Source organism: Geotrypetes seraphini, chromosome 11 (assembly GCF_902459505.1).
Source record: "Geotrypetes seraphini chromosome 11, aGeoSer1.1, whole genome shotgun sequence".
Classification (NCBI taxonomy): Eukaryota; Metazoa; Chordata; class Amphibia; order Gymnophiona; family Dermophiidae; genus Geotrypetes; species Geotrypetes seraphini.
The window spans coordinates 130,759,891-130,776,769 of record NC_047094.1 but is presented as its reverse complement, the minus strand read 5'-3'; the positions used below and the strand labels follow the sequence as shown (position 1 = coordinate 130,776,769).

Below are 16,879 nucleotides of genomic sequence, written 5' to 3'. Positions count from 1 at the left end.
TATTTAATTTGTATGTTGTTTTGGTTGTTCAATTGTATGCGAGACCACTATCGAGTGGCTTTTTAAATTGTACATCGCTTAGAAAATTTGTATAAGCGATTCATCAAATGGTAATAAAACTTGAAACTATAGTCATCGAAGCCCCACTCCAGCCAGTGGTGTAGCGAGAGTAGGAGGTGCCCCACCCCATTCGCTCCTTCCTCACCCAGGCTGCCAGAATACATCAAGCAACAAAAAGATTTGTGTAAATTTAAAAAAAAAAAAAAAATCGTGAAAACATCATCTGTTTTGTAAGATGAAGTAGGACAGTCGATGCCTTTTATATGATTTTTTAAAATATATTTGTTCTGTTTTGTTATTTTTTAATTGTATATGTTTGGTTGCAATTCGCCTTGTTTAAAGGTGGAATATAAATAATATAGAAACATTGAACAGATGGCAGATAAAGGCCAATTGGCCCATCCAGTCTGCCCATCCACAGTAACCATTATCTCCTCCTTTCCCTATTGGCTAAGGCTCTTAACATTTGCATCTCCTCTTCCTATAGGCTAAGACTCTTTTCATCTGCATTGTGATGTCATAGAACTTTAGTAACATAGAAACATGATGGCAGATAAAGGCCAAATGGCCCATCCACTTTCTCCTCCTCTCCCTATTGGTTAAGGTTCTTTACACCTGCATTATGATGTCATAGAGTTTTATGGATATAGAAACATGGACGCATGATAGCAGATAACGGCCAAATGGCCCATCCAGTCTGCCCATTCGCAGTAACCATTATCTCTTTCTCTCTCTGAGAGATCCCACATGTCTATCCCAGGACCTCTCCTTTTCAAATTATAAACTATAATTGCAAACAAGGGCGGGCATGTTCTCCTGTGTTGGTCCAGAGGAACGGAACAGGCTTCCGCAACATATACGGCGACAGGGGAATTTGAAAACATTTCAAAGATTGCTAAAACGCCACCTGTTTTGCAAAATGAAATACGATTGAAGAACGAGGGACTAAGAATGAGGGACTCCGTTTGTGGCTATGAGAAGACATGTTATGAACATTGAATTTTAATTGTTGTTTATTGTTGGAATGTTTTATGGTTTTTAGACTGTATTTTTTACGTCTGTAATGACATTTATTATGTTTGTTGATTTGTATTTCGCTTTGTATAAGGCGAATAATAAATAATCCAAAATGCTCTCAGTGTATTAGGTCCTAAACATCTTTCTGTGGATTATTAGGTTGTTTTAATAAAGCCTTCATCTTGGATATCGACCCTGTACAAGTCTCTTGTTTTGGTTGTTTCCTTTTTTGTGAAGGAAGTAAGGTCCAGAGAAGAGCGACTAAAATGGTTAAGGGGCTGGAGGAGTTGCCTTACAGTGAGAGATTAGAGAAACTGGGCCTCTTCTCCCTTGAAAAGAGGAGACTGAGAGGGGACATGATCGAAACATTCAAGGTACTGAAGGGAATAGACTTAGTAGATAAGGGCAGGTTGTTCACCCTCTCCAAGGTAGAGAGAACGAGAGGGCACTCTCTAAAGTTGAAAGGGGATAGATTCCGTTACAAACGTAAGGAAGTGGTAGGAAACTGGAACGCTCTTCCGGAGTCTATCATAGGGGAAAACACCCTCCAGGGACTCAAGACAAAGTTAGACAAGTTCCTGCTGAACTGGAACGGACACAGGAAGGGCTGATCTCAGTTAGGGCGCTGGTCTTTGACCAAAAGGGCTGCCGCGTGAGTGGACTGCTGGGCACGATGGACCACTGGTCTGAACCAGCAGCGGTAGTTCTTATGTTCTTAATAATAAATAAACACACAATACAATATATAGGTTAGTTACCTATGCAGAGGTAAGACAGTTCTAAGAGTGGGCAGGTCTACTGATAAGTAAGCTTGTCAACTGCTGAGAATGACCATTTGTGAAAGAGCTGTGGCTTTCCTTCCTCCTTCCTCCTTCCTCCCTCCCTCTTTTGTTTCATTTTCACACGGCACAGCTTTCATGCCTGCAGCCCAGAGGAAGTTCACGAAAAGCTGAAGTGGCTCTGAGGCTACCTGCTGCTGCGAGACGGTGCAGGCATGGCATGGCGACTGACAGTGGCATTTATGGTGGCCGCGTGTGTGGCACATGCCGGGGCCACTAATCCTGGATTTGTGGTGAGAGTCACCAGTAAAGGTTTGGACTATGGTAGGTTGTAAATTTTTTTTTTTCTCTCTCTTCCTCGTTCTTCTCCCCTCCCCCTCTCTTCACGTCCACTTCATGACTCATTTAACACTTTACTTGTCAGTAGCGCATAGGGCACGATGCTATCTCATCTGTGAACTTGAAGCTGTTCTTTATCAGATAACAATTTGGAAAGTATACAGGTTGAGGCTGGGGGATGCGAAACTCTTACCATCCCTGTTGCATGAGCGCATCTTTGGCAGAAGTATAGCAATGAATGGGCCTGGAGGGACTCTGTCTCCTAGCCATCTTTTTTTTTTTTTAGGTCAAAGTTTTGATTTGGGTTACCAGAAATCCGGATTTACCCCAGATATGTCCTCTTTTCCGAGGACTGTCCGGGCGTCCGGAGGGCTTTTCAAAACCTGGCACTTTGTCCGGGTTTTGAAAAGCAGGTAAGATTGCGGCTGAGTCTGGCGTGCAGATGCAACGCGGTGACGCTACACGCATCGCAAAGCCCTGACCTCCTGGCCACATCTGGAGGGCCTCTGAGCAACCGTGCATGCTCAAAGACCCTCCAGACATGGCCCGGAGATCGGAAAACATAGACAAGGCTTTGTAGAGGCAGAAAAGGGGTAGAGCGAGAGGCGGAATGGGGCAGAGCTGGAGGTGGAACAGGGCGTGGCTAGGGAGCAGAAAAGGGTCTCTCCAGACAAAAATCTGGTAACCATGTTCTAACCACTGGGTCACTCTTCCACTCCCAGTTGCCCATGTTGCTAACGTCCCCTCTAAGTGAAAAGAGTTTCAGTTTCTGGTAACCAGAGCTGAGATTGTGATGTCATAATGCCTCATTCCACCAATAAGAGTCAACCTCATCAATGATGTCACAATAGCTTGACTGTAAAGGGTAAAGGACTTTGTTGCTTTTTCTTTATGGTTTACACATTTGAGACAGGGACTTATTCTGTACCTGGAGCAATGGAGGGGATAATGAGTTGCCCAGAGTCACAAGGAGCTGCGGTGGGACTTGAACTCACAACCTCAGGGTGCGGAGGTGCAGTGGTATAGTGGGTGGGGGGTGGGTGTGGGGCGGACCCCCCTGGGTGCCATGTTGGGGGGGGGGGGGTGCCGACATCCCTCCTCCTCTCTGCTCTCCGCAGTAACTCTTATATTCAAACTACAAAACGGCAATTCTCTGCAGATCCTACGGCCGGTTTATGTCAAGCTACGGGCACTTCTTGCTCTTTTGATTCTATAAATCTTAACAGTTGCTTAGGTCCAAAAAAACAGATACCGGTAATTCTTTTTCTGTTATGTAACAAAACATTTCACAAGAAATTTTAACAAAAATATCCCTCCCAGGGCAAGGATTCCTGGCCTTAATGCCCCAAATTCCTTTCTACGCCTCTGAGATCTTTGAGACATGCCTGGAAATATACGAACATTAGAGCCTAAGAACTGATCATTTATATGACGGAATTACAAATGTAATACATATTCTCTAGCACTTTCCAAGGCCAGAGTTATTAACAAGGTTTTCCTTTCTGTTCTAACCGCTGAAGAATTTTACAGAAACATTTTCCCCTTGAATCTCGTTAGGAGTTGACACCTCCCCAGGTTTCTTTATTTGAAAATAGTTCTTAAAATAGGTGCCAAATTTTCTGGTGGGATAGCCAAAATTTCCTCAAAGTACTTCCTTGCCGTCTCCATTGGTGATATCAAGGGGCATTTAGGAAAACTGAGGAGTCTCAAGTTATTTTTCCTTAACTGATTTTCAAAGCTTTCCATTTTCCTTGCGATGAATGTTCTATCCTTGACTAGTTCAAAATCTAAAGCTTTCATTTCACAAATTTCTTTAAGGGCTAAACCCTGTGGCTCCACTTTGGAATGGATAGTCCCATAATCAGTACATAAAGTGGAAAAGGACAGTTTGAGGTTTGCGTCCATAGCCTGCCATATGGCCTCCATATCTATTTTTTTCGGCTTCTCCAACACCCCAAATATGATCTTAGTCCCACCAGAAGCACCTCTCAATTCTGACCTGATGTGGGGGTAACTGTTGTTGTTCTCCAGCCGCTCCAACTCCGAACGAAGTTGGTACAGCCGACCCTCCATTTCTGAGGTCCGAAATCGGCTCCTCGGACACTCCCAACACTGGGTTGCTTCTGGGTTGAGGTGGAGGCTGCCTTTGCTCTGGGCTTAACAACGCCCGAGCCTGTGTGCCGAGTTTGCCCGAAGCATTCGGCCAAGTAGAGACTGCAGATTCGCCCGGTCGGGAAAAGGCTCCTACAATGGTCATCTGCACAAGCCGTTGTGGTGCCGCTATCACCACCGGAGGGTTGCCGCGAAGAGCTCCTTTCCTCTTCCCCATAACTAGGTAAGAGGAATGATGTTAAGAACGCTGGCAGACCCAAAATGACGGAGCCTCCTTCTCAGGCGTCCGCTTCTGTCGCCATCTTGATTCTCTCTCCTCCCTGCCACTTCTAACTCCTCCCCTTGTCACACGCACTCCCTCTTCCCCTGTACCTCCAGTGGTTCACCACTGCGAGCAACAACTTCAACGCACTCCCCAAGAAATTTGTCAAATGATCTAACTGAACCTGATCAACCCTCCACAGATCCCGACGAATTCAACATCTATTAACCATGCATTCTCTCTGGAAATGCCCAGGCCTTTGATTTCATTGTTTATCTTCTTGCTTCTCTATGTAGCTTGTTTCTTTTTTGAAAATCAATAAACATATTTGAAATCGGAAATTCCCAGGCCAACTCTTGTTGTAAACCGCCTAGAACCGAAAGGTATTGGCAGGACAGAAGACACCAATGTAATGTCATCTCCCACTGATTTCGCTTCCGGGTGCCGCGCATAGGAAGTGACGTTGCAGGGAGAACCGACGGGGTCACGTGGAGCACGTTGAAGCTCTTGTTGCTGGCGGCGATGAACAACTAGAAGTACAGGGAAAGGGGGAGTGCGTGTGGCAAGGGGAGGAGCGAGAAGAGTGCCTAAGTTTCATCCATAGAGCTCAGATCTACTTGAAGCACCAACTAAGCTCAAAAGTAGACCTGGTTTCCATTCGTCTACAATATAGGCATGCCCTAGGTCACTCAGTGTTATGTAAATGAATTGAAGGATGCCCAAATTGAGTACCTGCTCTAACCACGCCCATTCCACGTGCACGCCTATTGAGTTAGGCGTGAGTTTTAAACATGGGCGTCCACAAAATTGTGGCTGCATCTACCAAGTGGCATCTACGTCCTTTGGATGCCTAAGTACCAATTATCACTTGCTAAGACCCTTAATTGGCTCATTAACTAACTTTAGGCATGACTTAGACGCTCTTTATAGAATCGGGGCCTGTGTCTTTCCCCCCCCCCATTTATTTTTTAAAATATTTATATACCATCTAAACCTAGACAGTTTTCGTATAAACATACACAAGAAAAATACAACATAGACAAGAAAAGCTGTACCTTCAGGACATTCTACCTGCCAAAATGACACCTTCTTTTATTCCACATCAAATGTGGTGTCCTTCCAATAGTTTGTGGACACTTGTTTTGCCTCTAGACAGACGTTTTCAACCCCTTTCGTATAACTTTCTCCAACATTCTACTGGATTGGAAAGAATAAACATTAATGAGATAAAAAGAATGGGTGTAAGGGCATTCAGATCCCCCCAGAGTTTAATCATAAAAAGAGTCACTTGTGAAGTGAGCGTGGCCAGCTTTTCAGTTTTAATCTGCTTCTGCTTTTGAGCTTCCGTCCGAAGGCACTCTTCCTTTCACAGTGAAAGAAGTGGAACTATGAATCCTAGAGCGCCTATTGAAAGTGGCCAACCTTTACCTGAGTAAAATGGCTGAGCTGAAAACTGACCTTGTTAGAGCCTAGTTTAAAGCCTTTGTATAAACTGGGGGGGGGGGGGGGGGTAATATTCTGCCCATAGTGATCAGTGTTTCTTTGAACGTTGTCCATTTGGGGTTCTTTTTACCTGGGTGTTCAATGCCCTACCTGAATACTAGACCTGAATTCTAAGAGAGTCGGAGCATTTACCGCGCTGGCTCGTGCTACAAACCTCTAACGCAGCTTGATAAAAGGGACCCAAAGTCAGGGCAACCTTGTGACCTGAAAATCACTGCTAACCAGGTAACTGCTGGCTCTATTTCGACTCCACTTCAGGAAGACCCAGGCACTATCTGGGCATTTATTCAAATTATTTCTTTAAAAAGCTTATACCTCGCCTAAACCTAAGCAGGTTCCAAAATACATACAAAAGAAATTTAAAGCATAACAAACATTAAAGCAATGCACACTTCATCTCATGAACTCTAGTTCTAAATTACTTCAGTAAAAATCTACAAAACTAATTTAGAAAACATTAAGACAGCATATACTTCACCTCTTAACCCTTGGCTCTTCCTTTCTTAAAAAAGATTCTACAAAAAGAGAAGTTATTTAACCCCTCCCTCCCCCTTTTGCAAAACAGTAACGTGGCTTTTAGTGCCGGCCATGACGGTAACAGCTCTGACGCGGTTAGGCCTTCTGTGAGTGTCAGAGCTGTTACTGCCACGGTTGTATAAAACCATTCCCAACTGACCAATCAAATTATTCCACAGTGTTGCTCTTGCTATTGAAATTGCCATGGTCCTGGTAGCAGACCATTTAGGCTTTTATCTGCCTTCATGGTCCTGGTAGCAGACCATCTAGGCCTTCATGGTCCTGGTAGCAGACCATCTAGGCCTTCATGGTCCTGGTAGCAGACCATCTAGGCCTTCATGGTCCTGGTAGCAGAGCATCTAGGCCTTCATGGTCCTGGTAGCAGAGCATCTAGGCCTTCATGGTCCTGGTAGCAGACCATCTAGGCCTTCGTGGTCCTGGTAGCAGACCATCTAGGCCTTCATGGTCCTGGTAGCAGACCATCTAGGCCTTCATGGTCCTGGTAGCAGACCATCTAGGCCTTCATGGTCCTGGTAGCAGACCATCTAGGCCTTCATGGTCCTGGTAGCAGACCATCTAGGCCTTCATGGTCCTGGTAGCAGACCATCTAGGCCTTCATGGTCCTGGTAGCAGACCATCTAGGCCTTCATGGTCCTGGTAGCAGACCATCTAGGCCTTCATGGTCCTGGTAGCAGACCATCTAGGCCTTCATGGTCCTGGTAGCAGACCATCTAGGCCTTCATGGCAGACCATCTAGGCCTTCATGGTCCTGGTAACAGACCAGATGGACCATTTAGGCCTTTATCGGCCTTCATCTCTACTATGTTACTATGGGCCTGTTTTGCAGACCGTCACCAGGTAACCCAACCGTCATCTGGTTTTTAAAAGAAAAATCTTGTGCCCTTTTAGCTCGTCAGGTGGGGGTAACTATACTGCAGAAGGAGCTTTCAACGATCAAGTTGCCGGATTTCTCAGGAACTTTCCATATCAAGCATTTGGGAAAAGGACACTACAGTTTCCACGAGTAAGTATGAACCGTCGGCCTTCGGTCACTGAAGCTCAGAATGTACAACACAAGAATACGGGGGGTGGGTGAAAAAGCCAGTGATACACGGGGAAGTCTTGGGTATCATGGGAGGGGTTAGAGTACTGGAACAATTCTTAATTCTTAAGATCATCCCGAGGCAGACAAAAACAGGGTTGGCTAAATTAACCAAATCGTAAAGCAAAAAAAAAGATTTTCCAACCTTTGTTCCTATCATGGAAAAATGAAGAGAACGTCTGTTCACTCAGCTCTCTTCCACCCTCGCCCTTATAATGTCAGCTTCTCTTTTTCTAAGTCCTTATCTATTCTTCATGTGGTCTTGGGTGAGTTTAAGCAGCCCTTAGGTGTCTCCCTAGACGAGCCTCGGCAGACATCTGAAATGTAGCCCATTAAAATGCTGGCCTACATTTCAAATAGATGTGGCTCATGGCAAGGAAATCTCCCTGCCGTGAGCAGCTGTGGCAGGACAACCCCCCCACCCCCCCAAGAAGTTGGTCGGCAGAAGGGATGCCCACTCCCTCCTGCTAGAACCCCCAAACCTCCACATAAACTTGGCTGGAAGGAGGGATGACCACTCCCTCCTGCTGGAACTCCCAAACCCCCACCCGGTTGGCCCAGGTGCAGCATTTGAGCCAATCAGAGATTTAGGCCCTTCCCCGGTGCATCCCAGAATGCACCGAGAATGGGAAGGGTCTGCCATTTTGGAGTGGCAGGCCAGCCAGCCTGAGAATGTGAACATCCCTTCGCTCGGACATTCAACTGAAAAGTACAGGTGGGGGGTAGAGTTAGAGGTGCAGGTGGGGGCCTGAGCCTTAGGGGGTATGAGTTTGGAGGGGATTTGGGTTCTGAGGGGGGTGTCAGGAGGAAGTGGGCACCCCTCCTGCCCGGCTTGTCGGGGCAGGAGGGAGTGGGCATCCCTGCTGCCCAGCTTATTTTGCGGGTGGGGGTTCAGGGGTTCCGGCGGGAGGGAGTAGGCATCCCTCCTGCCAGTCGAGTTCACGAGGGTGGGGGAGTTTGGGGGTTCCGGCGGGAGGGAATGGGCATCCCTCCTGCTGGCTGAGTTCGCGGGTTCCCTGCCACAGCTGCTCAGCTGATTGCGGCAGGGAGATACACTTGCCACAATCAGCCGATGGCAAGGGATCTGATGCTAATGCAAAAGTGTGAGCTAAATTCAAATAAATAAGGGCTGCTTGGATGACGCAGAAGTGGAGTCTTATACCGCAGGCCGGTGAGGTATATATAGGAATTTAATGAGTGTCCGAGCGGTAAAAGCCTCCACCACTGCTCCATCAAAGGAGCCTTAAATATTTACTACGTTCAGATATTGTAATTAAATTATTGGGAATATAATGGATGTCTCAGCATCCAGCGCACTAATCTTTAGTGTGCACTAACCCCCTCTTTTAGTAAGATGGGCTGCACGTTTTAGTGCGCACTAAATGTTTGTGCGCACTAAGCGCTAATGTGCCCATTATAAGTCTATGGACGCGTGCGAAATCGGCTACCGCACCTTAGCAAAAGAGGGGGAAAATTGGTTAGCGAACCTTAATAAAAGGACCCCATAGATTTATTATAGGAGAGTAAAAAAAAAAAAAACAAACCAAAGGCAAGTGGGAGAGAAAGAAATACAGAGGCAAGTGGGAGAGGCAAGTGTGAGAAAGGCAAGTGGGAGTGTGAGAAAGGCAAGTGGGCAAGTGGGTGTGTGAGAAAGGCAAGTGGGAGTGGGAGAAAGGCAAGTGGCAAGTGTGAGAAAGGCAAGTGGGAGTGTGAGAAATGCAAATGGGCAAGTGGGTGTGTGAGAAAGGCAAGTGGGAGTGTGAGAAAGGCAAGTGGGAGAAAGGCAAGTGGCGAGTGTGAGAAAGGCAAGTGGGAGAAACCCCAAAGGCAAGTGGGAATGTGAGAAAGGCAAGTGGGAGTGGGAGAAAGGCAAGTGGGAGTGTGAGAAAGGCAAGTGGGCAAGTGGGTGTGTGAGAAAGGCAAGTGGGAGTGGGAGAAAGGCAAGTGGCAAGTGTGAGAAAGGCAAGTGGGAGTGTGAGAAATGCAAATGGGCAAGTGGGTGTGTGAGAAAGGCAAGTGGGAGTGTGAGAAAGGCAAGTGGGAGAAAGGCAAGTGGCGAGTGTGAGAAAGGCAAGTGGGAGAAACCCCAAAGGCAAGTGGGAATGTGAGAAAGGCAAGTGGGAGTGGGAGAAAGGCAAGTGGGAGTGGGAGAAAGGCAAGTGTGAGAAAGGCAAGTGGGAGTGTGAGAAAGGCAAGTGGGAGTGTGAGAAAGGCAAGTGGGAGAAACCCCAAAGGCAAGTGGGAGAAAGGCAAGTAGGAGTGTGAGAAAGGCAAGTGGGAATGTGAGAAAGGCAATTGGGAGTGGGAGAAAGGCAAGTGGGAGAAAGGCAAGTGGCAAGTGTGAGAAAGGCAAGTGGGAGTGTGAGAAAGGCAAGTGGGAGAGAAAGAAATACAAAGGCAAGTGGAAGAGGCAAGTGTGAGAAAGGCAAGTGGGAGTGTGAGAAAGGCAAGTGGGCAAGTGGGTGTGTGAGAAAGGCAAATGGGCAAGTGGGTGTGTGAGAAAGGCAAGTGGGAGTGTGAGAAAGGCAAGTGGGAGTGTGAGAAAGGCAAATGGGCAAGTGGGAGTGTGAGAAAGGCAAGTGGGAATGTGAGAAAGGCAAGTGGGAGTGTGAGAAAGGCAAGTGGGAGTGTGAGAAAGGCAAATGGGCAAGTGGGAGTGTGAGAAAGGCAAGTGGGAATGTGAGAAAGGCAAGTGGGAGTGTGAGAAAGGCAAGTGGGAATGTGAGAAAGGCAAGTGGGAGTGTGAGAAAGGCAAGTGGGAGAGAAAGAAATACAAAGGAGATGGAAGTAACACAATTTACAGCTAGAGAGAAGAGAAATATTAATAACACACTGAAATCAATTAAAGTAAAACTAAGTTGATCCCACACATCTGCATCATATTAATCGATAATTGGTAAAGCAATCATATAAATTCATTCCAAAGTTTAATTCTTATGGCCTAGGTCAATTTAGGATGCAAAACACAGAGAAACTGAAACATATGTAAATAGGAAGGAACTCCAAGAAAGAATCATCAATCCACCCCATGGCTCTTCACTTGAGATACAGAGAGAATTGAATGGAAATTAAAAGCAGCTCTGGATTCTGGCATGAAGCTTTGCATGCAACTCACATCGTAACCCAATAGAGTTGGCTTCTGGCAGTGCAAATTGGAAGAATTGCCTCCAGTTTAAGACCATAAGAATAACCTCACTGGGTCAGACCAATGGTCCAGTAGCCCAATCTCACGGTGGCTAATCCAGGTCGCTAGTACCTGGCCAAAACCCAAGGAATAGCAACATTCTATACAGAATCCCAAGGAGTAGCAAGATTCCAGAATCCCAAAGAGTAAAAAGATTCTAGAATCCCAAAGAGTAGCAACGTTCCATGCTACCGATCCAGGGCAAGCAGTGGCTTCCCCCATGTCTTTCTCAATAACAGACTATGGACTTTTCCTCCAGGAACTTGTCCAAACTTTTCTTAAAACCAGCTACACTGCGAGAGTCATACCAATGAATAGGGTCGCTAGGATATAGACTTAATAGAGCAGGTCAGTAGAGTTAAGGGGGCCAGTAGACTTAAAAGGGTGGGTCAATGGTATGGGCAGACTTGATGGGTTGTAGCCCTTATCTGCCGTCATCTTTCTATGTTTCTATGATTGGGTTGTGGCGGATGTGGAGGGATGTTGGCCCATATGTAAAGGCCTATTGTGGAGCCTCATTTGCATAAATCAATAGAGACTGAAAAATAGGGCTGAAAAGTGTTGCAATTTGCAAAAAAATTGGCAGAGCCGGCCCTGTTGACAAGAACTCTTTCTCCCTCTTCTAGCCTACTCATACGTCAATTCCTGTTGCCAAGTTCCCAGATTGTGCCAGTTCCTAATGCGAGTTTGAAGCTCTCCATCTCCAATGGTTTCATTCAGCTGGACGGACAGTGGCAAGCGAAGAAATCATTCATGTAAGATTGTTGCACCCCAGAAAACCAAAATCATAGGTCATAGTCGCTGTGATATACTGACTAGAGAATGACACGGGGAAAAAAATCTGTCCCCGTCACCGCCCCGTCCCCGGCCCACCCTCCTCTGCACCGCCCCGTCACCGCCGTTCCCTTCACCGCCCCGTCACCGTCAATCTTCTGCTCTGCTGCAACTTCCTGTTTCCGGTTGCATCAGAGCAGAAGATTTGAAACTGAGCAGCAGCGGGTGCGCGGCTCTTTGATAGCATGCGGGTCGCCAAAAAATAAAACCTACAAACTAAGGTGAGGAGAAGGGAGAGAGCTGGCTAATCACTAGGATCGATTGGGCAGGCGGATGTGGGCTGCGGGGACCGCGCGATCCTTCATGCCTCACTGCGGGGACAAGACCATTCACCGCTCCACGGGGCGGTGAATGGCCTCGTCCCCGTCCCCGCAGCGACTGCTAGTTTTCGTTCCCCGTTTTGGCGGGTTACCCAGGGCTAAACGCGGTGGCCGCGGGTAAACCGCCACCGTGTCATTCTCTAATACTGGCACATTCTCAGAAGGATCTCGAGGTTTTACTCTTTTGCGACTTTTACCCTTTTGGGCTCTCTTGGGCTCCGATGATCTGATTTTCGGGATTAATTGCCACTTCCTGCAACCAGGAAATTCTAGGAAGATGGAGAAGTGAATCCATATTTGACAAAAGTAATAGTTTATATCTTGCATTCTGACCTAGTTGAAATTCTTTGATAGCTTTATGCGATAAAAATCGGTGGCCCATTCCGACTTGTTTACTGACCGACTCGTTTCAGATCGTAATTTTGTATTTATTTATTATCTCAGTTTTGTTCTGGACATTGCGTTGCACAACTAGCCAATAAGTGAGACTGAATATCCTTGTCAAGATAATGGGATCCATTCATCAACGCCTATGTTCTTATTTTTGTAGGACCTACCCTTTACAGGCTAAATATAATCAGAGCATGGAGACTAATAAATTAATTTCTCCACGTCAGGGCAAAATGCCAATTGTTGCCCAATATGTTTTTAAGAAAGGTTGCTGGAAGTATTTCACAAGGAGTTCACTTCATCACCAAATGGTAATTAGCTAGATTATGGCTGCAGAAGGAACAGGAAGTGAAACAGAAGCGTCAGCATTCAAGGGCTGCTTACGAAAGAGCTTGTGGTCAGGCGATGGACTAGTCATGCTGCAACTCTGCAGTCTTGCATGCACAGGGCACTGGTTGATCACCTCGGTCTGCTTTTACTGAAGGAGTGGCACTGTGGCATCTGGGTGCTGGAAGAGGGCTGTCAAGAGTGCACAGCGATGAAAAATTACTTTTGCTTTCATTTCAACGCATTTGTGTAATATTCAAGGCGCAGATTAGAATGAATCAGGGGAATGTCGGTTTCAAAGCCGTTTCACCTTTCTGAAAATCCCTCGTCTCTGTTTTGCTTGCTTAATTTTAGCTGGCTTATAAAAGAAAGGCGTTCCCATAGCGCCCTCCTTCCCCCGTGCCTCTGGTTGCTCGCCGCTTGCGGGCAACGACGCCGACACGCTCCTCACAACTGCGCCATCTCTCACCGCTAACATCACTTCCGGGTGCCTCACATAGGCGTAGGGATCCCTGCCGGTCACAGCAAGCGCGCCATAATTTTGGGCGTGCCTGAGTCCGCACTGGATGGGCCATGGCCCACCCAGGCCCACCCGCAGCTGCGCCACTCATTTACATGCACATGGGATATTCACACGGGATCCCTAGGGGAGTGAAACCAGGGGCCGGGTATTTGGAATGGGCAGACTTGGTGGGCTATAGCCCTTTTCTATGTTTCTATGATAGAATAGGGCATAGAGCAGATGCATGTGCAACTCCTAATCCATGCCAATTAAGTACGAATTAGTTGATTGGTGGCACCTAATTGGCTAATTAGCTTATGTGGCCGTCTTCAATCTGCTCCCGAATTTGGATGCATGTGTGGCAAAAGTCCCCATATACTTCTCAAAATTGGGCCCCATTGTTGCTTTGAAATCTAAGCATCGGAAAACCGCCAGCCCTGTACGGCTCCTCTCCACTGGCCTCGTTCCTTTGGAATAATTCCCCCTTTTCAGCCAACACTCAAGACACCAATTCTCTGACTGAATGCTGAAAAACATCCTTTCTTCTCCCGTCCCTTTTTTTAAATTTATCCACACATTGTTTCCTCTGTGCTGTGCTCACACGTAATGAATCCGCATGTGGTTAAGACCTTCTGGATTAAGGACAGGATGTCACAGAATTATAAGGAAATGAGAACAATGGACCCGGGGGGGGGGGGGATATTTTGCGCTTTCGGATGTATGGGTTTTAATTTAACTAAGGACCAGATTCACTAAACTCCCCTACCGATCCGATCCGGGTCTGATCCGCGGCCGGAGGGGTCGAGTCACGACGCGTCCTCAAACAAATGGGGACGATCGGAATCACGCCCCCAACCGACTGCACGGATCACTGAATAGCGATCCCGACGCAAGCGCAGACCTCCATTTTAAGTGCCAGGTATAAAAAGGGGCACAGAAATGGGTGGGCCATGGGCGGGTCACGGGCAGACTGGGGGGTATTATTTTAAGTCGCAAGCGTAATTATATAATAAGGGGCATCAATGCCTAAATTTAGCTGAGCTTGTCAGGTGTAAATGTTATTTTATAAACTGCGTTTAACTTTAAGGCCCTCTTTTACAAAGGCACGTTAAGCATTTTTGCGCAGATTTAGTGCATGCTAAAGCAACGTGTGCGCTAACTGCTAACACGTCCATAGGATAACATGTTAGCGTTTAGCGCGTGCGCAAAAAAACTTAGCGCGCCTTTGTAAAAGAGGGGGGGGGGGTAAATGCGGCTGATAGAACGGAGCTTTTTTCAATGCCATCAGTTCCCCCAAAATTCTTGCTTCTCCCTCTCCCCACCCCAAATCTCCCCACACAGGAAAGCTAGGGACCTCCCTCCACTTCAAAATCACTGAGCTCTGGAACAACCTTACCTCCCCTCTTCGGAACTTGAGCTCTCTCCAAGTTTTCTGAAAACCTGGCTTTTCTCAACAAATGTAAGTCTCCCTCCAACTTAGGAACCAAGGAAACTCTTATATCTTGGCATCCCAAGTCCTCTAAATTTTCTTCACACTTCTACCTCTAACCCTCTGTTGTAGTTCCTTCCTATTTCTCCTACTGTAAACCGCGTCGAGCTCTACGAACGTGGAGATGATGCGGTATACAAACCTAAGGATTAGATTAGATTAGATCCACATTTGCCGCAGATTCGGATTGTAAAATAGTGGGGTGGAGGACGTGGATAGCCCGAACGACTACTTTGGCCACCTGCTCTTCTGTCCATTCTGCAACCTCTGTGAGGGTCCTGCTGATCTTCTGTTTTGTTTTCCTTCGCAGAAAGGACCACGGTTCTTTTGACCTGAAAGTGGAGGGCCTTTCTGTCACCGTGAGCCTGGCACTGGGCAGTGACGGCTCAGGGAGACCGACTATCTCAACCACAAGCTGCAGCAACCACATAGCCAATGTCAGGGTACACATTTCGGGCAAAGCAAGGTATGTGATATGACAACCCACATGGAACCTTCCCTCTTAACTGAGTTAGAGTGACATTTTTAACATTCATAACACTGAGGGGGAAATTCTATAAACAGTGCCTATTCGTGGGCCTACTGGCGCTTATGTTGAGAAATGTCTTTTAAAACGGCAAAAAAACATTAAAGTTAATGCACCTACTGGTGCATTATTTATATATCTATCTATCTATCTAATATAATAAAACGGTAAGCCGCGCATGCAGACTTCCTATGGGTGAGTCCGTTTTCCATGAGCTGTAGCGACCCATAGGAAGTGCGCGGCTTACGGTCTGGCCTCACACGAGGCAAGACAAGTGGCATGCGCGCCCTTCCCTGCTCTCCACCTGTGGAGCGGAGGCTGCCGGCCGCTAGCACCCCCTGCCCTCTCCGTCGCCTCCCGGCTCCAGCGGCGTGGGCAGCACTATAAACACGCTGCTTCGCGCCCTTCTCTGCCGCGTCTCTGATGACATCATCGGAGACAGACGCGGCAGAGGAAATCGCCAGTAGAAGGCCGCGAAGCAGCGTGTTTATAGTGCTGCCTACGCGGTTGGAGCCCCGAGGTTTGTCGGCGGTGGGAGGGTCAGGAGCAGGCCGGATCGACAACGGCAGTAAAAGAAGGGGGAGGGGCCGAACGGAGCAGGGAAGAGAAGGTAAGAGAAGGGAGAGGGATAGGGGGCTGCTTTGGGGGGAGGGGTGTGCTGGGGGGAGACAGAAGGGGCCATGGAGAGATAGGGAAAGGGGACAGCTTTGCTCTGGGGGGGGAAGACAGAAGAGGGCCATGGAGAGACATTTGGGGGGGAGGTGGGTGCTGGGGGCAGACAGCTTTGCTCGGGGGGGGGAGGGGGAGACAGAAGGATACAGACAGCGGCCAAGGAGAGAGAGATAAAAAAACACAGACATACGGACACATCTATTCTAGCACCCGTTAATGTAACGGGCTTAAAGACTAATTTATATATATATATATATATATATATATATATTTATGCATTATTTATATATATATATATATATAGATAGATAGATAGATAGATAGATAGATAGATAGATATAGATATATATAGATATATATATAATATATATACATTATATAATATATATAAATAATGTATATATATAATATATATATATATATATATATATATATATATATATATATATATATATATATATATGTGTGTGTGTGTGTGTGCATATGTATATGTGGGAAGTGTGTGGCACAGTGGTTTGAGCTACAGCCTCAGCCCCCTGAGGTTGTGGGTTCAAATCCCATGCTGCTCCTTGTGTCCTTGGGCAAGTCACTTAAACCCCCCATTACCCCAGGTACATTAGATGGATTGTGAGCCCACCAGGACAGACAGGGAAAAATACTTGAGTACCTGAATGTAAACCATTTAGGCTATAAGTGGCATATAAATACAGTGGTACCTTGGTTTGCGAGCATAATGCGTTCCAGAATCATGCTCATAATCCCATAGCGCTCATATATCAAAGCAAATTTCCCCATAGGAAATAATGGAAACTCGTACGATTCGTTCCACAACCCAAAAACTTTAATACAAAATACTGTATGTACTCGTATTTCAAGACCTCGCTCGTTTAGAACAGTCACTACACTCCCGCAGCGTCAGAGCGAGAAGAACCATCGGCTCAGTTG

At 46.7% G+C, this 16,879-nt stretch overlaps 1 protein-coding gene across 1 annotated transcript in view; it reads left to right on the top strand.

Annotated features, from left to right (window-relative positions):
• Positions 1–1,959: 1,959 nt before the first annotated feature.
• BPI (bactericidal permeability increasing protein) overlaps positions 1,960–16,879 on the top strand; it is a 39,451-nt gene continuing 24,531 nt past the window's right edge. Inside the window, exons 1-4 of the mRNA XM_033914891.1 lie at positions 1,960–2,180; positions 7,498–7,612; positions 11,501–11,629; positions 15,047–15,202. Coding sequence (XP_033770782.1) covers positions 2,072–2,180; positions 7,498–7,612; positions 11,501–11,629; positions 15,047–15,202 — 509 coding nt within the window. The 5' untranslated portion in view covers positions 1,960–2,071. The remainder of the gene's footprint in view (positions 2,181–7,497; positions 7,613–11,500; positions 11,630–15,046; positions 15,203–16,879) is intronic.